At 42.8% G+C, this 27767-nt stretch overlaps 1 protein-coding gene across 6 annotated transcripts; it reads left to right on the forward strand.

The window, feature by feature from the left end:
* The first annotated feature begins 677 nt into the window (after nt 1-677).
* Nucleotides 678-27643, forward strand: lipeb (lipase, hormone-sensitive b). 6 transcript variants are annotated; one of them, XM_079344541.1, is made up of 15 exons: nt 705-858; nt 4558-4601; nt 7852-7871; nt 8643-8884; nt 9784-10068; nt 12087-12177; nt 14372-14517; nt 14982-15167; nt 16101-16253; nt 18413-18557; nt 19193-19420; nt 19966-20151; nt 21202-21383; nt 22193-22459; nt 23771-27643. In XM_079344541.1, the coding sequence occupies exons 1-15, from the start codon at nt 820-822 to the stop codon at nt 24173-24175; spliced, it is 2619 nt and encodes an 872-aa protein (XP_079200667.1). In that variant the 5' UTR covers nt 705-819; the 3' UTR covers nt 24176-27643. The 6 variants fall into 6 exon arrangements, with proteins under 6 accessions (XP_079200668.1, XP_079200667.1, XP_079200672.1 ...); XM_079344542.1 differs by lacking the exons at nt 4558-4601; nt 7852-7871 and having other exon boundaries at nt 678-858; XM_079344543.1 differs by lacking the exons at nt 705-858; nt 4558-4601; nt 7852-7871 and adding an exon at nt 891-1303.
* The last annotated feature ends 124 nt before the right edge of the window (nt 27644-27767 follow it).

A 27767-nucleotide genomic window follows, 5' to 3' on the forward strand; every position in this document is an offset into this window, starting at 1 on the left:
CAATTGAAAACAGCCCATCTGACTAAATCAAACTAAAATCAGCTATCACATTACTATCAAACACATCGAAAATATATATATGAAGAGAGATCTTTTTATTTTTTGTTTGCAATATAATGCTTCATATGTTTTTTAAGGCTTGCTTAACACAAATGTTTTCTACCGGATGTAGGCCTACCTATGTCTTCTTTAACTATGTGTTTGACCTGTGATTATAATATAAGGAACTTGCTTGTACTGTATGTATACTCCAATTCAGATACCGCTAATCCTAAATAACATACAACTTGTTGACCTTTCAATCCCCTTCAGACTTGCCAGTGTTGACAGAAAACCCTCTGAATTACTTAAAATTCTTTACAGTAAGGAAACTCAACATTGGCTATATGTCATACTTTCTTTATTGTTTTTTAAATATTATTATTAAATTCAAGCTGATAACATAGTTATTTTCTTGCATTATTACTGAATTACTTATGGTCTGTCACGATTGTTCTGCTTGTCTGCTCAGAGAATAAGGAAGTGTATGAAAAAAATTAAACCCCTCCAATCTCTGCTGAATGGACAAGGACTCCCATGTGCTTCGCTGTAAACTGTAAAACGAAGCACATGGGCGGATACTTGTTGTTATAAGTGTCCTGATTGGCTACTGGACCATGACGCAGACATTCCTTCATTTCCATTTTCGGTGTGGGCGGGGCCACCGCGCTCCCGGGCAGGTATGTAGGAGAGATGTGAGAGGCGGTGCATAAACAGAGTGGGCGAAGATGGCGTCGAGCAAGAAGAGTGGTGGAAATAGTAGGTTTGAGAAAAGTGTGAATGGGAGACGCTCGTCGAAGCACAAAGAAGGCCCAGTGGGTGAGTTTGTATCCGTGTCACGCTGACCTCGTCACGGCCCCTCCTGTCACTTTTGACCCTGAAATCCTTTTTTTCTGACGCTCACGAGCTGTCACCTCCCGCTAGCGTCCGTTAGCAGCTTTGGTTAGCTCAGTGTACCGCTCGGATTTAATCCACCGCTTCTGCCTCAGCTGCTCAAATAAACCGTGATTGTTGTGTGACATCAAAACAAGGCGACACCGTGAACATCTCTGCGTTTAAAAAAAAATACATGTTCATACTCCTCTTCTGGCGTGTGCGCTGTGTTGTTTGAAGCGTATGAAACGTTATGTGCACCGTTAGTTAATGTCTGTTATTTTAGAGGTTGCCTAGTAACACACGTCTCTATACTGTATTGTTATGAACATTTTGGTGCCAGCCATACCCTAGTAACAGGCTCTGACACTGACTGGACACACCTGAACAGGTATGGCTACTCCAGCATTCAATAAAGAGGAGAAGGAAGAGACTGGACTTTAACTAGATTAACCTCGAGTGTTATACGTGGAAGGAAGTCATGTGCTTAAATCGATTAGGTGAATTGGTAGATCAGGTACATCTGTGTGACACTAGAGCCGGCTGACACATGATGAGGAAATGTGCAGACTGTGAAGAAGGGTGCTGCCTGAAGGCATCGTGGACCTGCTGGTAATACCACGAAACAAACCCTGTCTGTTGCTCTGTTGCTCTGCTAAACAAACCACTGTCTCACTTCTTTGAAATGGCATCCTTTGGCTTTGCTGGAGCCCAACACATTGGCTTACATTGTTTGTTTTAACTACAATTTTTTTTTAAATAGTTCCACTTGTTTTTCCTTTTTCTTTTTTTCTTTTTTTTCTTTTTATGAATGGGCTGTTTATAATCGTCCTGGGCCTGTTTAATAAGATTAGACGAGTTTAAACTAATCCTAAATCCTTAGTGAAGTTGCTTACATGCTCAGTCTTCATCAAGCCCGAAGATCTGATTCATAATCTTCTATTTCATCTAAGGTGGTGTGTTATAAACTGAAAGGAAACTTTGTGTTTCCCATTAGTATGAGGGGTAGTGGAGGCTCATTGTTGCCTGTTTCCTGTTGTTCGGTTTGGCCTTGTGTGTATTGAAGTGCTCTGTCTGGGAGAAGGGTCAAAGCCTCCTCGGCACTGCACCGCACCGCAGAGCTCCTGCTGTTGGCGCTTCCTCCCGCCTGTGCACTGCTCAAGTTTGCTATATTTAAAGCCGGCTTCCTATAGACATGGAGTTTTGCTAGAGTCACATTTCAGGCAAAGTTCAAAAATACTGACCCGACTTTCTGACATTTTAAAGTGTTGTACCTGAGACACTGTCGGCCCTCAGCAGAAAATAAACTCACGAGAGTTATTACTTAGAAATGACCTGGAGACAAACAAGCACAGGTCATAGAGTGACGTAGCTTAAAGTCTTCTTCAAATCAACCACACAAGAGAATGTAAATTTCCTGTGTAGAAGGGTAAATATAAACAAGCAGGTTCTTCCTGCCAAAATACAAATATTTTTTAACCTTTCTGTCCACACAAGTTACACTGTCTGGCAGGAGTATAATAGAATACATACGTCGTCCTTTTGAATGTGTACTTGTGCAATGGAAGATTGTGGGAGCCACTGAAAGATGACATGGAAAGACTCGAGTGTCGGATTATAAATCAACCTGCAGTGCACAAGACTGAATATCTGACTTGTTGAATGAGGTTGCAACAAGTCAAAAATACATGGATATTAGTATGCAATAGTTTCACACAGACCTGCAGATTAAAGTTCCTTTTGTTATTGCCTGTTTTTGTTCTTCTAATTTTTATTTCATAACTTTAAAGCACGTTTTATTTTGCTGCTAAAAGACGTTTTGCAAGCGTCTTTGCATCTTGATATTTTTGTAGAATGACCCAGGTGTTACTTATGACATTAACATGTTCATGTATGGTATTTTGTTCCAAAGAAAATCCCAGTATTGTGACAGGATGTCAAAAAACAACAACAACCAGGACCCTGAAACTAATCCAGCTGTCATGAATTGAATTAAAGACACCTTGGAGTGTAAGTCCCTCATTGCTACATCAAAATATGTTCTTGTGCAAAACGCTTGAAGTGGGAACAAAAACATGAAGCCTCTCAGTGGCTTTATGACAATAATGACTAAGAAAACAAATCCTTTTCACCAGAGTCATAATGTTTCTCAGTATTCCCGTGTCTCTGTGGGTGAAAGGTTCTATTTTAGTTCCTTCAGTTATGCGGACTGTCATCTGAAATCAGAACTATGATCTAAGGTCATATTTTCCCATGAATGATATCTATATAATCAATCTGTTTTTTTTTTCAATCTGCATACTTGTCCATGTTTTGAATTCGTTGCCAAAACTTTGTCAACAGGACAAACAGGAAGTATGTGTTTGAAGGTTTTCCATTTAATGTTATTTAAAAGAGATGCGTGAATGACTAAAAGAGGACTTGTATTTTAACAGGTTCTACATGTTTAATACATTGTATGTACAAATACATTGACTACATTTTTTTCTGCTCTTGTTAGCAGTAATCCTAAATCCTTAGTGAAGTTGCTCACATGCTCAGTCTTCATCAAACAATACTTCAATACTTAGCAGTAATCAGCGCCGCGCGTCTTTTTTCACATGTTTTTAACGGGTAAAGAGCGTTCGCAGCAGGGAGCGCCCGCCTCAATGAAAAGCGCAGTGCCCAGCGTCTTTTGAAGAAACGCTCTGCCGTTTTTGTGCGGCCGCCTCGAGCGCTCAAATTGACAATCTTTTACCTTTTCAGAAAGGCGCTGTTGACATCATGGCGCTCTTTTCCAAACGTATGATATGCCCCGTATTTTAGCCTCCCTCGTATCTTGTACTCGCATCCTCTTTGCCCCGTGTCTGCTGGGGTGAAAAACCTCCAAATATAAAACGCACAGTAAAAAGTAACCGAGCCGTGTTGGTCATACAGTGGCCGTTGGTATCTTGTCAACAGACTGTTGTCATGGAGACAGGAGGGATGCGTGATTTTCTTCTCGGCTCAAAAAAACGCTTCATGCAAACACTCCCGGGCACATAGCCAGCGCTTTTCTGCCCGGAGAAAACGCTCGGATTTTCTCTCCCAATACTGTCAAAAAGCAAATCTTGTTTATTTTTGTTTTTCTAATTATCAGTGCTTGTTGATATCATTTGCCTTTACTAATGTTTTTTTTTTTTTTAAATTACATTGATTTGAGTGACCTTTTTAAATATGGAAAAAAAAGCCTCTAATGCAATAACAAAAGCCACAAATAAAATATGTGCTCTCATAATTTAACGGCTGTGTCCCTGCCAGTAGCTCTCTGAATGAGATCTGCCAATTAGGTTAAAGGTCACAGGGAGTTGCAAGCTGAACAGCCAATAGCCAAAATAAGCAAGTGTCACAGGGAGAAAGTTAACTGGGCTGAAGTTGGCCGTATCTTCCCAACCCTGTCTGAGACACATGGGAGGGACTATCAGAGAGGAAAGAAAAGGGCAGCTCTTCGCCTCTGGGTAGAATTGTTCCTGACCGGCTGACAGGCAACGACCCTCATAGTAGAGACGAGGGACAACCAAACCAAACGGGAAGAAAAAAACAATCCAGTTGCTTTCCTTCCTCTCTCTCTCTCTCTCTCTCATTCTTTCTTTCTTTCTTCTCTCCATGCTCTCGTTGCATTCGCAGAAGAGAGGACACAAACAAGAACAAAGCCTTGAACTCAGACGCTGGTAAACACTCACTTTTTTTCTCTTCTAGCTTGCCCGTAGCTAGTCCATTTACCTTTCTGTTATATGCTTTCCCTGCAGCAGGTTTGTTTTCTTCAGACACTCAGTTATTTTGGCTCTGTTTATCAGTCTTTCTATGTCTGTAATGTTGCTGCTGTGTTCTTGTTGTTGTACATGACTAATTCATGCTCATTCATTTATAATGTGGAGACACCAGGTACACCTAACACTGTCAGGGGGTTTACAGTGACACATCTGAGGGGAATGCTGAAACGTGCTGCTCGTCTTAAATGTATTTACTGGAGCACCAAAAGGCATGAGGCAAGGTCAATCCTGTTGTTCTTCTTCACATTGATCCTGTATTGACTGCTGCACTGTGAAAGTGTGCTGGCACCTTCATTGCTTTCCTTGAGCTCTCTGAGGGGGGAAAAAAAAAGGTGGCATCATCACTGGGCCTGTTTGAACTCTGGAGTGAGTGCTCTGTTATAAGATTGCACTGCATCATTTGCATAAGATAAACTCCCTGCAGTCGGACAGGAGGGGTGTAATATGCGCAGGCTTCATTATCATTAAGCGAGGTTTAAAGCAGCTTATGCTGATCCAGAGGTTCATAAAGTTCACGCCTAGCTTACTCTGTCAACATGCAGCGTATCAGCTCTGTTGTGCCCCCTCAGCTCTAATTAAGCAATGTCATTTTAAGTCTGGCTGCTGGCCCAAACAGGTCGCACTGCTACAGCCGGTCCTGCAGCATGGCTTTTCTGTGCCTGCTTGACCAAAGCAGCCGTTGTGTCCCCTCAGGCCGCCCTGCAGATTGTGTTTATGCAGACAGATGAACATGTATTTATAGCTGCTCTTTGTGCGTCTCTCGTGGCGTTTCCAGATTTTATGCTGACGCGAGGAGCTGAGTTGTTTCAACGTTGAGTAACCGTTTCCTGACTTGTCAAATTCAGAACATTTCCCATTCAGCGTGTAAGCTGCTGATTTTTGGCCAGATCTCTGAGGTGGAGCAACATTTCAACTATTTTTATGAGCGTGTTTGACGTAAGCCGTTGGATTGTTTTGACATGGTGTGAGTAACCTCTGTAGTTCCCCATCATCGAGCTGATTTGTATGCGTCATGTTTTCATCGTGTGAGTGGATAGAAAACTCTGCTTTACTCGTTCTGTGTGCCGCCCTGATCTATCCGCAGTCTTTAGAGTCAGCTAAAGGTAGAATCTCCATGTATGTCCACTTCAGACCTCTGCAGCTCAGCTTTGTCTCAAGGCTCAAAGATGAACAGAAAGACATCCAAAAGCTCATCACAGCTGTAATCTCTGCAGTCCTCTGAAAGAGTCACCAGCATTAGAAACTGTCTGAGCTCTGCCTTCAGGTGTAAGTGTGAATCCAATGTGAATGAATCAATTTGATAGTTACAAACGCATTTAACCAGAAATCCTAAATGAGAGATGCTCTGGGACGTTTGTCCCATTTGATGTCATGAGACAAGTTTTACTCTGCCAGATGAAGTGTTCCTTTCACATGCTTCAAGTGATGTGAAATTGCACTTATGAAGCATTAAAGGAGTACATTTGAAAAAAAAAAAAAAAAAGTTCTGTATTGAGGAAGGTTGTCCCCCACGACAGGGCCGCTCAGTGTAGCCGGCTCGTCTGGCTCTGTAGATCTGTTCTGGTTGATCTCTGAACCTCAGGGCTCAGGCAAACATTGGGACATTGACGAGGGTCTTCATGGAAACATTACACACACACAGAGGGCTTCCTCTTTGCAGTACATGATAACACACAAGATATACAGTAGTGTAAAACGTGTGACAACGTGTTTCTGAATGTGGTGGGACTCGTTCTTCAGTGTGTGTTTAACACGAGCTAAAGGGGACTGCATTGACTGCATTGAATTTCCCTCGGGATCAATAAAGTATCTATCTATCTATCTATCTATTCAGTTTTTGTAAGTAAAAACCTCTGTGACAACACAACGCTCAGCCCCACAGCTACATCAGGATTCTGTGATAGTTCATGAGAGACGACTGTCACTTGATCACTTTGTCTGAGTGAAGAACACCAGATAACCCCTGAAAAGGTTTAGTGCAGGATTAATGCATCACTCACTGCAGCCTGGTGTCCCTTTCTTTGCTCACACGTCACACTGTGAGGAGTCAAGTGGAAATGAGCAGGAAGTCTTTGAGTTTTTTATTGTACTTCTTCATGACTAAAACGTCACGATTAGTAGTGGAGAAAGAGATTGTATCTCATGAGTCAGCTTATCAATATTTGACAGCATTAAATCATCCCATGCTAAATGTTTAACTGTTTAAAATTGGCAACTCCAAAAAATCATGGCGTGTGTGTGTTTTTGTGTGTGTGTGTGTATGTGCGTCTGCTTTGAGTCCTCCAGCTGATAAATGTCAGTGCCCCGTTCTTCCTTTCCACAAACTAAAATCACCTCTCATGTTACTCTTCCTCAACGACGGGGAGAAACAGAATAATTGCACGATAAGGCCTCCATCATTTCTTCGACCATTTAAAACAATATTTCATTTACTGGAACCTTTTTTGCATGCATACAGGCAACCTTTTGCTCCAAATCCCCAGATGTCACTCTGAGCATTTGTTCTGAATGTATTTATTTCTTTAAATGCTTTACTCTTTGATTTATGTTTGTGCTGCTTTGCTGAACCAGACCAAATTCCCAGCATGCCCGATGTCATCGGGGATGTTCATGAGATATTCATGATGTAATGAAAGAGGATTAAAAACAGCCGAGTCTTTCTTCGACAGTAATTTTTTCACTGATCTTTATCTGCCATCTCTCCATGCAGCTCAACACAAGTCCTGCAGTGTAAACTCTATTCACTTCTCAGTAACAAGAGCATCTTCCCTGTATGTGTGTATCCACCAGGAGCCTCTAATAATGATAATGAATACTATAATTACTTTGTATATGTGACCCGGATTTTAGACAACCAATCAAATCAGAAAAAAGGCTGTAGAGTAAGACATTTAGAAGAAAGCACTCTCCTTAAACACGTTTTTTGGTTTTAATATTACAACAGTGAGTTTTCTTTGAATCGTTTTTCTCATTCTTTCACTGTTTCATTCTTTTTTTTATTTTATTTTTTCTTCTCATGGCCGCCCTCCTTCCCAACATTTCACTCTCTCATCTGCTGTAAAAGCACAGCTGTTTAAATTCTCTCTTTTGTTTTTGTTCTCTGCACGGCTCCTCCCCCCGTTCTTCTCCGGTGTACTCTGTCTCTCAGCATGCCAGTCACCCTATACAGTAAGTACCAGCTGCTCGTCTGACTTGGTGTTGTTGTGGAAACAGGGTCTCAGGTGGCTGCAGAGCTCAGTCCGACAGCAGGAGTGCGTCAGGCACGTAGCACTGGATCTGTGTGTTGCTGCATTAGGCCAGGGATATGGGCACACACAGCTGCATACCTCCCTTTGGGACTCTCATGCGAGTGTGTTTATGTTTTTGTTTTTTTTGTCAGTGTATGACTAATCTGGGTTTGTTCCCAGCAGCTTGACGTGCTCCATGCATGTCTGCCTAGATCTCTGTGGATTTTGGACGCTTAGCTCGGATTTAAATCATTTAATTTCAAGGCTTGCTTAACACGTTTCAATCAATGAGCCTCTATTCGCCCGACTATGTGGGATTAGTTAGTTGAAGTAAGAGAACAATTAGTAGGATATGTTCAATGCTGTCCCACCTGGGCTGGTACAGTGTCTACGTGCTGAGTGTGGCCATGGTGCAGAATAGGGATCAGGGAGCTTTTTTTTTTTTTTGTGCTTACACGACAAGATACCAGCTGAAAGTCGAGTTTCTCCAACTACAGAAATAAAGTAACAAAGCCTGAAGCATGCTCTTGGGTCAGAGAGATGGACTGATTAATGAGATCAGGGCATGTTAATAGGATTACAAGCCTCCTGTATCCTCAGCCCACTTGAACACATAAAGAATCTGATACTAAAACAATGTTACGCTAAAGCACCTTCCCCATGCACACAACTATTAAAGGTTGTCTTGCTTCCTCTGTCTCGTTTCTCTCAGTGATGGACACCAAGGCGGTGTTTGCGGCCCTGTACAGTGTGTGCGAGGAAAATGCCACTTTCTTCTCAGGAGGAGGCAAGGGGGCGCAGGGTGATGCGGCGCGGAGGCTTGTGGAAACGATGAAGCTGATTCAGGAACACGCTCGCAGTCTGGAGCCTGTCGTCTGCGGCTTTGCTGCAGTGTACCACCACTTTGACTTTGACCCTCACATACCTGCAAACGGCTATCGCTCACTGGTCAAGGTAATGTGTGTGTGTGTGTGTGTGTGTGTGTCTTATATCAACACAGTGCAGCTTTTAGAATAACAAACACTCGTACAGAAACACATCCTTATCAATATTCTCCCCACGCTGTGAGGAACAGCTCAGCAGCCCCTTTGTGCCTTCATATTGCTTTGTTTCAAGGTCAGTCCACATTTGTTTAACAGATTGATTTTATGTTACAAATCATGTTAGATAAATTCCTCCTGCTGCAGAGCATCTAGCCCAACTGTACTCACTGTACTTTATCTTCTCCAGTTATTGATGAGGCATCACGACCTTCAGTAGCCACAGCCCAGCACAACTGATTGAGTCGGACATGGAAGCAAATGAATGCTGCTCTGTTTTCAAGCCTCCATATTTCAACATTTATAATCCTTCACACGCACGGCAACTTTGACTAATCTTTCACACAGTAGGGAGGCATTGAGCATTTCAAATGCTGGCTTTCTGCCGTGCTATCGTACATGTTTTTCCCCTCTACAAGCTTAATAGCTAAATCTTTTTGCAATTTAGGTGTAACCATAAAAAAAAGTTCTTTGTGCGTCCGTCCTTCAATGATGAAATAATCATCAGACATTGTTCAACACTGTAATTACCTTCTTCTAAAATGTTCAACTTTGTTTTTATCAACCCACTGATATGATTGTCCACAATTTGCTTAAAGCAGACTCTTAGCAAAGTCCCTTAATTTATACTTGACAGCATGGCGAAGCAGATAGCTCACTGATTCAAAATGAACTTTATTGTCGCAGAAAGTGAGAAATGTGTTCTGGGCTCTTTACCCTTGCTGCATGCATAAAAAGCCATCATGCAACATCATTCACATTAAACATAAACCAGTGAATATTAAAACTCTCGTCATCTTTAAACTTCTCTAGTTGGTGCGCTGCTGCCTTCTTCACATCATCCAGAAGGGGCGCTACATCACTGCAAACCGGCGCAGCATCTTCTTTCGAGCGGCACACAATGCAGGAGAGATGGAGGCCTACTGTAACGCTCTGTGCCAGCTGCGTGCCCTGCTCTACCTGGCGCAGCGCATGCTCCATGACAACGGCCACGGCAACCTTTTTTTCCAAGATGAGAGTGGCCTCAGCGAGAGCTTCATCCGCGAATACTCCTCCATGCACAAAGGCTGCTTCTATGGCCGCTGCCTCGGCTTCCAGGTGAGCTGACGCATGACATAAGAGTGAAGAATAAGAGAAACGACAAATAGGGGGACCTGTTAGTTCAGCTACAGATAAGACAAAGAAACACTCAGTGGAAAGAATAGCCGGTTAAATTTGTACAAATGTATCTGCTGTTAGAATCAGGTCTTAGAGGGGCAAGTAAACATCACGTCATCGTACAGAGAAATAATAAAAACCAGGCTCAGGGAGGGCCCCGAGTTATTTAGGCATGTTTTACATCAAGCTCCTCTCCTCAATCAAGCTCTCCTGAGTCGTTCAAATAAATAGTGTTCACTGTGTTCCAAAATTGAAAACGGGTTAGCTACAATGCTACAGTTTTGCAAGTTTGTTTGGCACTAAGCGGATGCTTTTGTCTGAAGTGAGTACAACACATGAAAGGGTCTAAAGAGAAGGAAACAATGTCAGGAAGTGACAACAAAGAGCTTCGAGTCCGGACGGACTCAGGCGATGACGGGAAGAGTTCAGATGCAACTCACAGCGTTTACAGGGAAAATGTTTCTTTTCCACCTTTTTGATCATCCTTATCATGAATACTGTAATCAACACTATCATCATCATACATTTATATCCTCACTGGCACGTGTTTCATGAAAGAGCTGGGTCTTAAGCTCGTTTGTTTTATGTGGAAAGGGCTCTGCAGTTCGAATGGAGTTTGGTTTTTCATTCCAACTCTGGGAAGAAAAGTCTAACAAGCGACTTAGAGCCCTGTAGTTAAGGTAGAGCCAGGTGCTTTTCATTTGCAGAGAGTAGTGGGCGGGAAGGAATGTAGACCTGGATGAGGGAGTTTAGATAAGGAGAAGCTGTTTCTGTCGCTGTTTTATAAGCGTGCAGCAGGGATTTGAATTTTAAGCAAGCAGCAACTGGATGCCACTGGGCAGAGATGAAAAGCGGAGCGATGTGCTGTTCTGGGTTGGATGAGGACCAGTCACTGTGCAGTACTCTGACTCATCTGTCGGGGTTTGAGCGTGCACACAGAGGGGCCGCTTAGAAAGGAGTTGCAGTAGCCAATAAATGTTTTCATCGATGCACTCCTGAACATATCTGGAGATATTCAGGAGGACTTACCTCTGACATCCTCCTCACCTGCTTGTTCAGACATACACCTCACAGCAGGAGACTATCCATGTTGGACGGTAGGGGAAGGAGCAGATCTCCCCTTATGCAAGACATGACGTGGAAAGAACAACGTTGTCAAGGCAACAGAGTCTGCAATACAACATTACATTGAGAATATTTGACTTTATAACATAAGTATGTGTAGTTGGACAAAAGAGCGAAGAAGCACATGACGATGGTTGTACATGGCAGGGAATAAACGTCCACTTCCCCTCCCACTCGTGGAAAGTGAATTCTCCTGATTATATCCTGCTGTATGTGTTCACACATGCTGCTCCTCCGAGTTTTTCAAGAGTTTAGTGCAAGTGTGAAATCACTAAATGACTGACATAGGAGCCTGTTCCAGGAGCTGTGTTACATGTTCTGACATGCAGAACCTGTTGATGTTGAAGACAGAAAACACATCTTGTGCAAAGGGCTAGGTTGTCACACGGTGCTCATATAATGACATCAAAGCCTAAAGGGGTAGATTTAAAGAAAGGCGGGTGGAAGTGAAGTAATGCGCCAAGGCCAGGAAAGAAATGGAGAGCTACAGGAAGGGTGACACCTGCTGCTCAGACCTGAAGGTAAAATGTAGAGAGTAAAGGATTTGATCGTACAGCCACAGTCTGTGTTTTAAGTCAAGCATCACGAGAGAGGCTGAAACCTCAGCGGATCGAGGTCAAAATCCAACTAAAGGGAAAAAATGATGAAACCTCTGTAGTGCTGTCGGCATCAATTTATAATGTCTCTGACTCCTCTAATATTCTGATATCCCATCATCCATTTCTCTTGCTCTAGCTCAATGTAATAATTTTTTGTTTCATGTAAGATATGAATTATAATTGAAGTCTTTCTGTGATTTATAATTTTTTTTTTCTCTCCATCCTTCCTTCCAGTTCACTCCAGCCATTCGACCGTGTCTCCAGACCATCGCTATCGGGCTTGTTGCCTTTGGAGAAAACTACAAACGGCATCAGTCAGGAATAGGTTAGCATCATTCTGTCTGTAGCTGTACCCTCTCATCATTCAGACACTTGATTCTCATTCACAGCCTGTGCTCATCCCCACTCCTCTTCTGCATTGCTCCTTGGCCCTCTCGCTGTGTACCTTTTGATGTTGTGTGTTTAGATTTCTACATGCTCTTTCATCCTTTGGATTCTCGAGGGGGGTAGCTGCTATGCTTCTTCTATATTTCAAAATGTTTTGAACATGCACACAGTTATAGACAGAGGCAGTGATAGAAGAACGTACACATTTTACACACACACACACACACACACACACACACACACACACACACACACACACACACACACACACACACACACACACACACACACACACACACACACACACTTATTTTAGTTTAAAAAGGAACCTTTTAACCCTCATGGTTTTTTGTGCTCTGTGCTGCACCACAGTGGAGGCAGTCGGTATTGCACCATATGGTGAGTGTATTCAAACCCCTCTCTCTTTCATCATAGTCCTCTGTAGTGACCTCAGGCTATGAGACTATGTGGAGACGTTTCTTCTCTCCTGCAGTTCTTGAATGGTTCTGCATACAGCACTGTTAGCTGGTTTAGCTTCCCTGAGTCTGTGTTGTAGTTTACACATCGTAGATTTAAGTACACTGAGAGTGACATTCTTCACCCATCTTTCTTTACTGTACGTCCCTGACTAATTGTAGAGCATTGAATGCAAGGTAGAATTAGGTTCCAGAACCATTACATTAATCTGTTTTAAACATTTATTGCATATAAATGGAAGGTGCATTTCCACGCCCTGCTGTTAATGAAAAGTGAAGCCAAAATACCCCCTGCGCAGACGATGATGTATTGCCCCTGTGACGGATCTGATCTACAGCGTAAGTTTTCCAAACCCTGTGGCGGAGCAAAAGGATGTAGCCTGACCTTCACCCTCTGAAAAAGATTGAACTATGCGTCAACACGATGCAGGCGACCTTATTTTCCTTTCACGACTTTCACCACATGTAAAAGATCAGAATGCCGAGTCTAATTATGCTATCCAGTTGATCGTTCCATTCATTCCTTTTCCAGTGTCGTACGTTCCATCTCCTCCGACGTCTCCTCTCTTTTCTGCTTTGCTATAATCGCAATGTCAACAACTGCAGCTGATTTATTATTATTTTTTTATCATCTCCAACTCAAACGTAATATGCTCGGTTTCAGTCTTGTCCCCAACGGCGTAGATTTGACACAGAAGTATCAAGCCTGCTTAAATTGCGTCTAACAGCAAAGATCCCTCAGCTCGGCTCAGTCAACAGCAGAACAGATTCTTGTACCAGATTGAGGTGAAAACCCACATTTGTAGAAAGTTCAATGACTCTTGTACTAGTGCACACACTGCATAGAAACCACGTTTGTCACCTGAGCTGCCAATCATGGTGTTGTACTCCATTTTTAGGGTCAAGTAACTAAGTAAAACTACACCTCCTGTCAGAAAAGTGAACACCAGGGTATAAACCAGCATGATAAGAACTAAAATATAGTGAAACAATGTTTGAGAAAAGTGATTTGGCCTGTTTTTTCTCATTTTATACCCATGTCCCATCTTTTTAATATGGCGGAGGTGGCGTTCATGACCTTTACTGCAGCCCGTCTGCAGGGGGAGCTCCAAATGTTTTGGCTTCACTGGTTTGAGTCGCCCTGTCGTCCATCTTTTTATACTGTATTTTACCATAGCATTAGCAGAGTAAACCTGACCACTATGTGAGGGAATAACACCCTAGTGCTGTGAAACTGGTCTCAACTATTGCTGAAGTCTTTAAAGTTTGCTGTGTTCTCCGAATCCTTAACAATCCACCTGTATCCCTTCAGTTGATCTCCTGTGTCCTCAGTCAGTTCATGTTTCTTATGTTGTTGTTTTATGTCTGAGGACGCAGGCCATCTCTGCGGTTTTTGATGTTCCTTCTCTTTCTGAATTTGTGATGATACTTTCCTTGTTGCAGTCAGATTGAACTTCTGCCTGCCAGTCACTTCTTGGATCCATTTTCTCCTTCTTCAACCACACACATCATTCTCACCTTCCTGCCTTTAAAAAAACTAACAAAAAAAAACACATTCTAACCATGTTTCTTTTTTTTCTTTCATGACATTGTCTCTAGAGTACCCAACGCATTAATACCCCACTCTCATTGTATTACTCTTTATCTCTCTCCAAGGTGTAGCAGCCAGCTCGTTCTTTAATTCAGGAAAGTATGCCATCGACCCGGAGCTAAGAGGTGCAGAATTTGAACGCATCACCCAGAACCTAGATGTCCATTTCTGGAAGAGCTTCTGGAACATCACTGAGACTGAAGTTCTGTCCGTGAGTAGTTTGTTCATGTATCTGTGAAATCAATAGTCGACAAATGTCCCCTCTGATCCGTTCAGTCAGATGAGTGCACTTCTCTGTTTTTTTAATTTTATAACTACATCAGGGATATTTAACTTTCCTTTGGTTGAAGTACCTTTTCTATCATTCTGGGTTTTGGCTCGCCAGCAGCTTGTAATTATAGAGTGGAATTCAATTTATTCAGTAGTTCATGATTTATTCATTTGGTTTCTCTTTCTCTCCTCTGACCTGCCTCACTCTGCTACTTACTCTCTTTCTGTCTCAATTCTCTCTCTCTACTTGTCCATCTCCCTTTTCACCATTATATCTCTCTCTCTCTCTCTCTCTCTCTCTCTCTCTCTCTCTCTCTCTCTCTCTCTCTCTCTCTCTCTCTCTCTCTCTCTCTCTCTCTCTCTCTATGTCTCTCTCTATGTCTCTGTCTCTGTCCTTCCCTCCAGAGTCTTGCCAGTATGACATCCACGACAGTCAAGGTGAACCGGGCTCTTTCCGTGCCCCCCACGTCCTTTGACCTTCCCTTGGCGACCAATCACAAAGCATCTGTAACTATAGCTCCACCGTTGGCGCACATCGGCATGGCTCCCATTCAAATGAGGCTCATCTCGTATGACTTGCGTGAAGGACAGGTACAGAAATCATTATTCTGTCCACTCTGAAGTGAAAAATGCAATAAAGCCTTAAAATCTCCTCTTCTATGCAACAGGAGATTAGCTCTTGTATTTCTTATTAAAGTCTTTTCTTGTAGTAGTAGTATTTGCTGTGTGACCTTGTCTGACAGTTTGCCTCAACAGTCCCTTTTAAACCACATGTCTATACCTGCCCTGAAAGCTGCTTGAATAGTCAAAGTACATGTAAGAGCATGTCTGGTATTTGTATGATCTGCAACAGTACATGGCAGCTTTGACTCATGCCCGTGGATTTAATCCTCGTTGTTATCTCTCCATCTCTCTGTCAAAAGGTATCACTCTCACATTCTCTCCTCTACCTTTCCTGCCTGTGTTCTCCAGAGAGACTCCCTCTCTTTCTCGAGCTCGTTCTTACTTTGCAGCCTGGCACTTAACCAGGTGCCATCAACAAACGCTTTGAGCCATTGATCACGCTCCAACAAAACAAGTGTCCCTTTTACTGTTGCACAATACAAGCTTGCCTCAGCTGAAGCCTTTCCTCTCGGAGACAGCTCCCCTCCCTCCTTGTTTCTGTTAATGAACAGGAATTAGTGTGCGTTCATGCAGGCGCTGGAAAGGCTGGCAGCAAGCTGCAGCAGAACAGTTAGTTAATCCCCCCCCTCAAAGGAGCCTTTTTTTGCTATCACTTGCAATGACATACAATAACGTTGGAAAAACAAGGCTTTGTTTGTGTTGTGCATAGCATGTGAACAACTGTCAGAATGATGCTAACACAACTGTCTCATCTCCGTCATCTTCTGATTTATTCAGGCTGTTTTACAGAATCATCTCATTTTCAGTACTTGAAACGAAGTCTGAAAACGTTTTTGTTTTTCATTCCTCTGCCTCTCTCTCTCTCTCTCTCTCTCTCTCTCTCTCTCTCTCTTCCTTCAGGACAGCGAGGCCCTGCTGTCTCTCTCACGCTCTGAGGGGGGCGCCATCTCCTTGTCTTTGGGGCTGAAGAGCAAACGCCTTCCGCCATCCCCCTGTCTCCTGATCCACTTCCACGGTGGGGGCTTTGTGGCCCAGACGTCCAAGTCCCATGAGGTGAGAGCGAACTCTCTCAATCACTGTTTGCTTAACTTTGTTTTAGCTACTAGCTCATGATAATTGTGGTCAAACCATAGCTTTATATAAGGGTTGGGGAAAAAAAGTGATTAGCTGGCGAAGCAGAGGGATTACCAGTCTGCGTCTCTTCATACGTCTGTGGTTACCCTCATTATTTTGTAATTAACCTCTGAAAACTTGATGAAGCCTTTATTTATAAGATTCACACAAAGCTCACTCTTCATTTTCTTGTCAATGATTCCTGTCAGGTTCTTACTTCATTTCGTATTAAAGAGACAACAGTCACACATAAACTTTGGCTTTATGTCTCAACAATTAGGTTTTTTTTGTCTTGTTTCTTAAGAGAGTACATTCAAAACAAATCTAAGTTTATAGAAATTCTATTAAATGAAAAATGAGGGGGCAGGAACTTAACCTGCTCAGTTATATTTAAGAAATCAAATTTTGACACTGTGTCTGCCCCTGCCTCTCTCTATTTGTCTCGTGCTGTTGTGGTCATCTTTGCTTGTGTACAATCGTTATGTAGCATCAGGCTACTTGCAGCTACCACAAGACGGGGCCTCTGTGAAATCGCCAAGGACATGGTCATCCTTGATCTACAGCTGCATAGCAACCACAAGATGAGAGAGCAATCAGACCGGGGAGTGATCAGGGCTGTCATGTTGAATTAAAAGAGAACCGTACGACCCTGCGAAAAGATGACCACAGGCACTAATGGGAGCCTCATCCTCTCGCTCAATCTTTATAATATCTTACAACATCTGTTTTGTTTCCTTAGTTTTCTTCAGCAGCAGAAGCCTCGAGTGCCCTCGGTGTTTAATGATGCTGAGAACACAGGGATGGATGCACTGGCATCTGTGCATTAACCAACTCGGAAACAGACCACACACACGCACGCACAGTTTTTGGCCAGTGGTGGTTTACACTCGCAGATTAACTGCTCTGTTGTCTGAGAATGAGTGGGGCTGAAGCTCCCATTAATTCCTGCTGCGAGAACAGATCTGGGACTCTCTGAACCAGTGTGTGAGAGTTTTTCTTTGTTAATAGGATGCGTGTGCAAGAAGGGTAAATTAAACCAGCTTTGCACAAACGCACACACTTTTCTTTGCCTGGTTGGCTCTTTGTTGTTTCCTACTCGCTCCTGTAATGCAGGCAGATGATCAACTATTTGATTGACACTCCTGCCCATGGACTCCATCACATGCTCACACTCATCTTAGCCCAGCGACAATGGCTATTGTAAACACACAGTTTCAAACTCTTGCACCTCCCGAGTATCTCTGCTCATTTGTACAAAGCCTCACTCACCTGAACAGTGCTCGAGCTGCATGCACACTCACATGTCATTACTCGGATTTATTGTGACAGGACAGGCCCAGCTGACTGCTGAAGCTGCTACTTTGATTATTTTTCATACCGACTCAGTGGTCGCTGAGCCGTCATACAAGCATCCACACACTATGCTTTTCCTGGCATGGTGATTGGAGGGCTGGCAGTGGAAGCGACAGGCCCTGTCATAGCTTGTCAGAAACCTGTTGAGAGAAGATAAAGACAGCAGGAGAAAAGGATGAAGGCATTGTGGAAGGAATATTTCTATTCATGACAAGTTTTGATGCCTTTCTTGCATTTCAAGGTCACTGCAATTCAGTGGTGAAGTGGAGCACTTGCCATAGGTTGGCATCAGAATCGTAAACGCGTAGGCTAACTGTGTCAAAAAGAAAAAGGCTCAACACTCTAAATCCACATCCACACCTTCCCCTTTTCTTTGTATTTTTCCTTTGTACCCACCAAACTAGGACATGTGGTGGCCACCTGTTTTTACCCATGTGTAAAGATAGGGAATAGAGGTGAATGTGAGGGCAATGCTCATTCTCCGTTTGTCTAGACGCTAATCCAGAAAGCAGACGGATGACGGATAATGTTCATAATTTTTATATCCTCGCTTCTTAATGTTCACACCCACTCATCCCCCCCACCCCCCACATCCCCACATCTCTCTGTCTCACTTCCTCTGTGTTTAATTGTGGCTGCTGTTGTTCTCATAAATTCTGCAACGCATAATACATTCACTGTGAAACTGAGTGTTTTTCCCCATCACATATTCACCCCTCTGTACCCTTGCATTCTGTTTTGCACAGCCTTATCTGAAGAGCTGGTCTCAGGACCTCGGTGTCCCCATCTTGTCAGTGGACTACTCTTTGGCCCCCGAGGCCCCCTTCCCAAGGGCTCTGGAGGAGTGTTTCTACGCCTACTGCTGGGCTCTGAAAAACCCCAACTTACTAGGTACACACTGACTTTTGGGCGTTTAATCTCCTCTGTGCATTTTCTGTGTACGCTATTCACTATTGGAAGAGTATGCTCAGTTAAATTTGATTCATAAAGAGTGGTAAAAAAAAGTGATTTATTAGAATGAATGAGTCCTCACTTGTGTTCCCTGTGCCTCTCAAGGGAATTCATGCATCACTTTGAAAGTAATCAGGCTGCAGCACAATGTCTGGAGCGTGGCCCTTTGTTCTGTATCATCCTACAAATTGTGACGCTTGCTATAAAAGCAGAAAACAAAAGACAGCTCATCAGTTCTGCTGAGGAGCATTGTGTCAAATTAACAGTGATCCTATTGAATCATGTCAGTGTCAGAGTACAAGAAGACGACAACACTGCTGTGAGGCAACACTTCCCCTCTACAGCCTCATATTCAGCAGTGGAACAGTGGAGAGAGTAGATTCTGTAAATGTGTTTGTCTCAATGTCTTCATCTGAACCTCAGTGGATTTTTCTCAGTTTCAGAATTGTCTTTTTTTTTTTTTCTTTCATCTTTATGTTGTGTTCCACTTTTCTCTGTTTCCCCGTGGCGTTATCACTGTTTATTTTCCTCTTTCCCTTCTTCCTTTCATCCCTGTCCTATTTTGATCTCTCCAGGTTGGACAGGAGAGAAAGTGTGTCTGGCTGGTGACAGTGCGGGAGGCAACCTGTCTGTGACGGTGACGATGCGCGCTGCCGCCTTTGGTGTTAGAATGCCAGATGGCATCGTGGCAGCCTACCCAGCGACCCTGCTGACCGCCTACGCATCGCCCTCTCGTCTGCTGACACTTATGGATCCCCTGCTGCCTCTCAGCGTGCTCTCTAAGTGTCTCAGCGCCTACGCAGGTAGGAGTGTGTTATCAAAAGAAATCGAGCCAGGATGTTATTTGTGAATTTAGATGTATTTTCCTCCATTTTCTTTTGTCAAGCAGTTCTGCACATTATTGCCATCTGCTCCATATCAATCATTCTCTTAATCTAATAGTCTGGACTAGGGTTTGGGGTTTAACAGTAATGATACACAAATCTTCTTGTGTGGCATGAGTTATATTCTTTTTAGGCTATAACAGTTGTTTTAAATGTCATCAATTTATTTTTGTCCTTCGGTTTGGCCTTTGAATTACTGTTATCTAAAACACAATCATTTTGTTCTCTCTCATCCCATCACCACTATCAATCCAGCCTCTGTAAGACAAATTGTTGCACAGCAGTGTTATACCCAGTGTGTAATCTATAATCTATAATTTTTCCTTTTTTTTTTTTTTTTTAGTCTTCTTTGATTTTTCTTATTCTTGCTCTATTTTTTTTTTTCTTTTCTTGAATACCAAAAGAGATTCTCGACTGTGCTGTGCTTCTGACTTTATCCACACTCCGTGGTTCCTCTCTTCTAGGCAGTGCACCGGAGACCGAGACACAGATAGAGAAAGTGAGCACGCTGAGCATGGTGAAAAGAGACACGGCACTGCTGCTTAGAGATTTCCGACAGGGAGCCTCAAACTGGATTCACTCTCTGCTGGATTCAAACAGAGCCTTGGCCTCTCCCAGCACAGCTGCAGAGGCACCACCAGGAGCCACTGGTACACCACTGACTGTGACTGTATGCATGGGTGTGCTTGTGCGTGTTTGTGCAGTCAGGTGGAAACACGGGGATGAGACGTGGGTGGCATAAATGAGTTTTGCTTTATAGCTGTTGCGTTGGGAAACCACACGAGTCTTTGGTCGCATCTATCTTTTCAAAGTATGTTTCACTTTTCACTGTGGGGAGAGTGACTGTATCTGTGTGTGCGGTTGATCCACCCACATTTTCAGTGTCTTAATTAAGGTAATTTATTTAAGTTCAATGTCCCCAAGTTCATTAAGAAGCCATATGGAGGAGGTTACAGACACGGATCTCCTTTATTCATCATTCGACTAAGCGATTATGGCCTTATCCTGCTCTGTTGCATAACACTCCTGTAGCTCCATTCATATCAATTCACCTCTCTGGAGCAGCAGGACAGTAATTGTTTATTGTCACCACCGTAAATCTGGTGGGGAACCTTAATTTCCCCCGTGTCCCCTTAGCTAGGTGACACCCCCAGAGCTGCAAGCCCGAACTAATGAGAATGTCATTGTTGGCTGTACATTATTAAATGGCCATCATAGCGCAGAGATGGTTCATCATTAAAGAGATGAGAGATTGTGGGCGCTTTGTGAAGAGACAAGCCATGACGACTCTTACAGCTGTGTTTTGACGGCGCGGGCGGGCGGATGATATTACCATGACGGCACTATTTGAATATCCTCCACCCACTTTTCCTCTCCTCTTCTTGATATACAGCCATTTGCATTTTAGACTTTTATCTGTTGGCTTTCAACCAGAGGACGTTCGATAAGTGGAATCTGAAGAATAAGTGAAAGCTGTTGTGTGCAACTCTTGGTGTGTTTGTGTCCTGTGTCCTCCATCTGCTATTACCGTTAGTTCAAGTAAATTTTAGTAGCCGCCTTTTCATTGGTGTGTTCATCCTTCACACACCACATCCTGTTATATGTGTAGCTAATGGTTGTTCCGTTTAATGCACCCATTTTGTATTTCCAAATGTCTCCTAACTGGCTCTTATTTACCATCTCTTTATGTCCTCTCTCAGACACAGTGAGGAAGAGCATTTCAGAGGCATCCTTCTCTTCTCCTCATGCTGACCCCCCCGTACCATCAGAGACCTCCGAGTTCCCCACCAGGAAATTATCTGTCAAGAGCCAGACTTGCCAGGACTTGGGATCCCACAACAGTTCCACTTCTCACAACTCATCACTGCTCTCTGAGCGAGCTGTACGTCACGCTTGAGCATGTTTACATTAAGACTCGAATGCTTTCACTTAATGGTCGGAAGAAATCTATGGGCTGTTGCTTAAACAATTCACTAATCTGTTAGTGAGGATTCTTATGGGTATTACACCGTGCGATTAATGAGAGGTTCAGTGATTAGACAGAAAGATGCTTTTTTTTAAACCTGATTGGAGCGAAGAAAGATCTCAACAGCCCTCATATCGAAGCTCAGCTCGTCTCTACCTTCGTGCAGCTTGTGTTGAAAATATTTAGCATGCAGTTGAAGCCTTTTCAGAAACTTGAAGAGAACATCAACACAGAGATATTAGTGTCCCTCTATCACACAATGCTGCACACCTTGCAGTGTTGTGCGTGTATAATGTTTGTGAACTCAGCTGAGATTATGTTACCAATCCCTCAAACTGAGATTTAAAAAAAAAAAAAAAAAAAATGCTGACTGTATATCAAAACTTTTGGTTGTGCGTGTGCTGGCAAGGTATTGCAGATTATCCTCGGATGTATTTTCACACAGGCAGAGTGGATTAGTGGCTGGCTTGGGAAAAACAGCAAGCAGAGGTGACGTAGGACTTTAAAAATGCTTCCCCTCCTTGAAATCAGTCAAGGTGCCCAGGCACTGAGCCAATGTGTTTTTTACATTTTCATAAGGACAAAGTAGTTTGTGTGTGTGCGCGTGTTTTTTAAATCAAGTTTCCTGACAGATATTTGTTATATCCTTGACCGTACGTTGTCTTTTGGCCAATGAGTGCTGTCCACACTCACTTGAATTATATCTCATGTCTTCTTTCATGTAGCTCGAGGATGTGAATTTCTACCTCGCAAAGGATGCAGATCCCTGCATTTCCAGAGACCTTTCTTCAGTGGCCATACCGCCCCCTGCTGGAGAGGAGGGATCGGAACTGGAGCACCCTAGGGAGTTCCCCCTTGGGTTTGAGCCTCTGCGCTCAGAGCAGCTTGCTGAGATGAGGTTGGAGAGCTCTCCAGTGGTCAAGGATCCTTTTTGTTCTCCTCTTCTGGCTCCTGACAGCATGCTAAAAGGACTGCCTCCTGTTCATATAGTGGTAAGCAGTAGTTCATATTAAAGGAGCAGATTCTTTTCAAGGTTTCAATTTTTTCATAGATGCACTTTTTAATATTTATTACAATATGTATCTTGAGATGACACCAGATGGAGAAGTATCCTTATAATGAAAATAAACCAGAAGATCAAACAGCTTATGAGTTAAACGTGTTTTAAGCTGCCTCTCATGTTTTAAAGCTCAACTATTTCATTTGATTTAGTAAAGAGAAATCAAACCAGAAAAGAAGGCAGAATAAAGCAGTTAGGTTGGATATCAGTCTGTCTTAACGCTCTTCTGTGGACACATCATGTCCAGGGGGGAAGGCTGCAGGTAATATTAGCTCAGCGTGTTTGCATTAATATTCCTTCCTGTGTTTACAATTCATGAATTTTTTGATGGGAGCAGTCTCACCTGCAGAATACTCCTCCTCTACAGAACAAATGGATGTGAGCAATCCATTTCATGTTATCATTCGTATTTCTTCACTCTTCTGCAGTGGACAGGATGTGCAGTGAGGGGGATTCTAGCTGAGCAAATACTTCCATCTTAAAGTTTTGGATTAAAAGTTACATCAATGTCCTCATCTTGGGAGCATAATGGGAATCACTTTCACCCTTACTGAAGTGCCATCCTTAATGTCTTTCTCTTTTACAGAAGACATGCTTTCATTCACTTGTATCCCAAACAATGTTCTGCAGTAGGGAAGTGGGCGTGTACTCCAGCTGACTGGCTGTTGATGCTGTTTCTGCCGTGTGATAGGCTGTTTGGGCTTTCTATATTGGACAAAAAAAAAACCTGTCCAATTAGCAATGCAAATGTAGTTTGTTATGCCAGATGGAGATAATTTGATTTAAAGTATTGTTGATATGACTGAGCTAAAGAAGTTCTATACACATTGGTCAAACAGCTCCCTACTCAGGAGCAGTGTTGGGCTGTAGTGTATATGTTTAAGCAGAGCAGGAGGATGACTTTTTATCAATGAGGGTGTAAACAAGGGATGGGCAGAAAGGAGGGCCAAACACTGAGTGCTGAACACTCACTGCTCATGAGAGTGTGATGGGGGAGACGGGGGAAGCTGGAGCCTGCTGTTGGATGAAAATGGTGTTAATATGAAAATGAGGAAATAGGTGCTGGTTTTAAAGTGCCTAGAGTGAGTCGGCGAGAATGTAAAGAAAGCTGGGACAAAAGAGACTGGGACGCTTGACTTCCTTTTCTTCATCCCTTAATTAAGATTCTTGACAAGTCTGAAGTGAATCCTAATTTGCTTTTCCCCCTTTTTCCCCCTCTTTTTTTCCCCTTCCCCTCCCTCAGGCTTGTGCTTTAGACCCCATGCTGGATGACTCTGTGATGTTTGCCAAGCGTTTGAGGAGCATAGGCCAGCCTGTCACTCTGTGCGTGGTGGACGACCTGCCCCACGGCTTCCTCAGCCTATCCCAGCTCTCCAGGGAGACGAGGGAGGCTGCCAACGTCTGCGTGGGGAGAATTCGTGCCGTCTTCACCCAGACGGACTCGCCCGTTGAGCCGCGCAAGCACCGCAAGCTGGAACGGACCGATAGGGGCATGTCGGCCTCAACTGGGGACGACGATTCTCTCTTCATATGCCCCATTGAGGAAGGGGAGCTAATTGAAGGCAAAGGGGCTAAAATTGCTGATGGGGAAGGCCTTGTCACTGTGGAAGCCCAGAATAACACTGATGCTGATGGCATTGGGTCTTAAATAAGGTTAGATAAAAACAGAAGGACTGCAGTTAACCCAGGTAGAGGAGAACGAGCAAATGAAAGTCAGATGAATTTAGGCAGTGCAATGCTTAAAATAGGGAAAAGAAGAAAGCTGAAGGATGGGACAGGGCAGTCTACTAGATTACAACTCCCTCCACTTTACATTTCCTGCCACTTGTCTGCACCATCATGCACCGACGCAAATCTGGCAGACAAAACGAACACGCCCACAGAAGACAGTCATGTTTTTGAAGCAAATGGTAATTTAGCAGCTTCTCAGATCAAAGACCTGCGCTCACCCACACATGCGACACAGATACTTTAACAGAGCTCCCGTTAGGCAGCAGACGATCGGACTGGAAGCGAAACAGGAGAGTCTTGAGACGAGGTCTGAATGGGTGATTCATCCAGGCCAAGGCAGTCGTTCAAGATCCTAATCAGATAGCAGGAGGCACACTGTATGCTTCTGCACAGAGTTATCCTATCAAAATGGCCCCTTGTCCTTAAGGGAGCGTCTCTAAATCAGACTAATAACTCCACATTGTGTTCTCTATTACGCCACTTTGGCAGTCAATACAGCTCACTTTGTGAAAACTAACTGTGTTGACTCTGCTTAATACAATTACTGGGTGAAAACACAACAGACTAAAAGGCTCCAAACCGGATAAATGGCTCGAAGAGTTTCTTGTTATTCTGTTGCAGTTTTAAAATGATCCATAACTAAACCTATGCAGATTAGTTACATTTTTTTCTCTTGCTGTTCAATAATCCTTGAATCATGACGGGGTTATCTGTTGATTTTCTCTCCATGATGTTTGTTTAATGTAATCGTATGCTGTTTGTTTACTCCACATTTTTGAATATTTACCTCTGCTTCTTTAGCACAGCTGCTCTGACATCACAAACTTTTCAATTGAAATCATATTCCACTCTCAGTACTGTATACTGACAAGAGAAATATTAAGTCTAGAATATAACACAGGGACGGATTTGAAGACCGATCACGGCTTTCTTTTGAACGTTTCTCTTTTTTTATTTTAAGACTGGAAACTGCTGCTAAACATCTACTACTTTCGGATAAGAGTTCGAACAGGCAAGTTGCAGTGAAAAGCCCGGCTCTCAGCTGTCAATAGTCATTTTAAAGTCCACTGCACTGATTTCCTGTCAGGATGCTCCCCTTCCTCAACAGGCAATATTGCTCACCACTTCTCTGCACAGTATGCTGTGTGTCAGAAGTACCACTTCTCTTCACACAGAGTATCTCCTGTCTGACAGCCTGTTTTCTACAAATCAGAAGCTTTGAGGCAATTCTGCAGGAGTATCATGTAAAAACCACTGAACTTGTGTTTTGGCCAAGTAAAAGTTACTGGTCGTCCAGATTTGTTTTGGTCCTCTCCATCACATTTGGAGTGGGCTTTGTTTTTAATAAACCTGAGGACACTCTGAGGAGCAAGTTGCCACTGAAGCACTTTCAGGTACACAAGAATGCCCTTCAGTGGGTCAGTCCTTCTATCAGGCTCAACTAAATATAGATGCCAACAATGCTGGCACTGTCACCGTCCTGCCCTTGCCTGGTAACAGGGCTGGGGTTGCCAGGTCTGTGGAGAGAGATGCTGTGTGATGAATAGGATTTAGCCGAAGCTGCGAGTTAAAAATCCTCCCCACGCGTAGAAGAGCAGGATTTTAAGCAGCAAAGTCATGCTACAGGATTAGACCATGCTCAGTCCTGTCAGCTCGGAGTACTTACTGCAATATTTTTAGTCAGATTGATGGGAGAGAACCAGGACCGTGAAGAGAAAAGAAAGTAATACACTCATCCTCTCCTAGATGCTGGGCTGAAGTTTTCTCCCTTTACTAGCTGTTTATGCTCACTCTGCACTTTTGCAGTAGTTGATCTGTCATTCTGCGCAAATGTGTTTAAGCCTGAGTTCTATATATATATATATTTTTTTTTTCTGTACTGTGTGCCTGCCTGCGTGTGACCAAAGTGCAGTGTGTGCTCATTCACGTGATCCAACATGTCTCCGTGTTGTGTTGAAAACACGAGCTTACACCACACGGGCTCCTCTTTGTTTGTGTTGTGTGTTCACATAAAGACAGGACTGGCACTAAGAGACGTTTAATAGTATTCATCGTCTGTTGAGAGAAACCTCTTTCCATTAGAAGATGTTTTTTTCTGACAAACATCAACTTTATTTTCTCCTTCGTCCGTCTCCTTTGAAGCCAGCAGGGTTAGCACTTTGTTGAAGAAATGATGTGAGCTGCTCGTAGTGTCAACACTGATCCCGTTGCTGTTTATTGACCCCTGTATGCCTCGTTCTCTTGATGACCACTGATGCATCAGGCCGTGATGGAGCGGAGAGCCCATCTGGTGTTCTGGAGAAATTTATTCGTCAGTGTTACCTTTAAATAGCCTCAATTCCTGGCATTATTGTGTATCCAATGATTCTTACATGCTGCCTGCAACTTTAAGCTGGAATGTTTATTTTAGTGTTGTTTCAATTTAATGTTGTTGTGTCATTGAGTCTCGCTGTTGATGATGCACAGACCCAATTTCAGAACCACAAAATGTCCTCATGAGTACAATCCAATTGTTTCATTGTAATGCTGTTTTGTTTTTGTTTCGGTAGTTTAATTATCAGGGTGTACAGCATAACTCAGAACTCCGCAGTTTCTATTCTTCGAAAGCTTTCCTTACTCGAGATTTTCTTTGCCCAAGGCTGGCTCTTTTTTATGTGCAATGCTAAAAAGTGCAATGCTGCTACAAGTTTGAGCTGGCTTGTAATAGTATTTAGGTCCTAGATAAAGCTATGCAATTAAACACCAGCATCACATCATTTTTCTTTTTTCCACAGCCGCACATATTATTGTTAGTTACCTTTTACTCACTTAAGGCTTAATAATTACTGAACCTGGAGGAGTAACTCTTTTTTTTTTCTTTTTTTTTTCTCATACATAAATGCAATAGACTGGCCTTGGCCACTTTTCAGAAATGTATGCTAATAAAAAAATACTGTTTTTTCTCTTTGTTTGATATTCTACATCTGTGGTCAAAATATCAAAAACCACCAAAGTCTGCGGACAGATTTGCTGCACTTTCCGTTTCGCGTTTGCTTTTCAAAGGTATTTTTGAAAATGCCGGTGCTGTCTCCATATGCAAATTGGTCTGCACTGTAAAATGCATTTCTGGTGAAGAATATAAAAGCCTTTAAAAAACAAAAAAACAAGCCATAGACTGGAAACACAGCATTTTAAAGTTTACTTTTTTATGTTTCAAGTTTTCTTTCATTCAGAACACCAGAAGTGCAAACCTGTGAATAAAAAAAAGAATGTATATTGAACATTGTAGATATTTATACCTTAAGACTTGTTAATCAGATTGATTGATTTGACTGCATTTTCTTTGCAGGTCTCATACTACAATCCATTGTTGATTTTTATCAAAATAAAAATATTATCCCAAGAACTCACTGTGTTCAAGCTTATACATTAACACTTTCTTTAAAGTCACACAGAATGTAATTTGATACAGCTGTCCAGATAGTCTTTGTTTCTGATGACTTTTTAGTTATATTTGTATGTGGAAACCA

Source organism: Symphodus melops (genome assembly GCF_947650265.1).
Source record: "Symphodus melops genome assembly, chromosome: 5".
In the NCBI taxonomy this organism is placed as follows: Eukaryota; Metazoa; Chordata; class Actinopteri; order Labriformes; family Labridae; genus Symphodus; species Symphodus melops.

Coding starts and splice junctions, on each gene's coding strand:
- lipeb (XM_079344541.1), top strand. CDS start 820: ATGGGAGACGCTCGTCGAAGCACAAAGAAGGCCCAGTGG. Junction 7,872..8,642: donor CATGCCAGTCACCCTATACA/GTAAGTACCAGC, acceptor CGTTTCTCTCAG/TGATGGACACCAAGGCGGTG. Junction 20,152..21,201: donor GGCACCACCAGGAGCCACTG/GTACACCACTGA, acceptor GTCCTCTCTCAG/ACACAGTGAGGAAGAGCATT.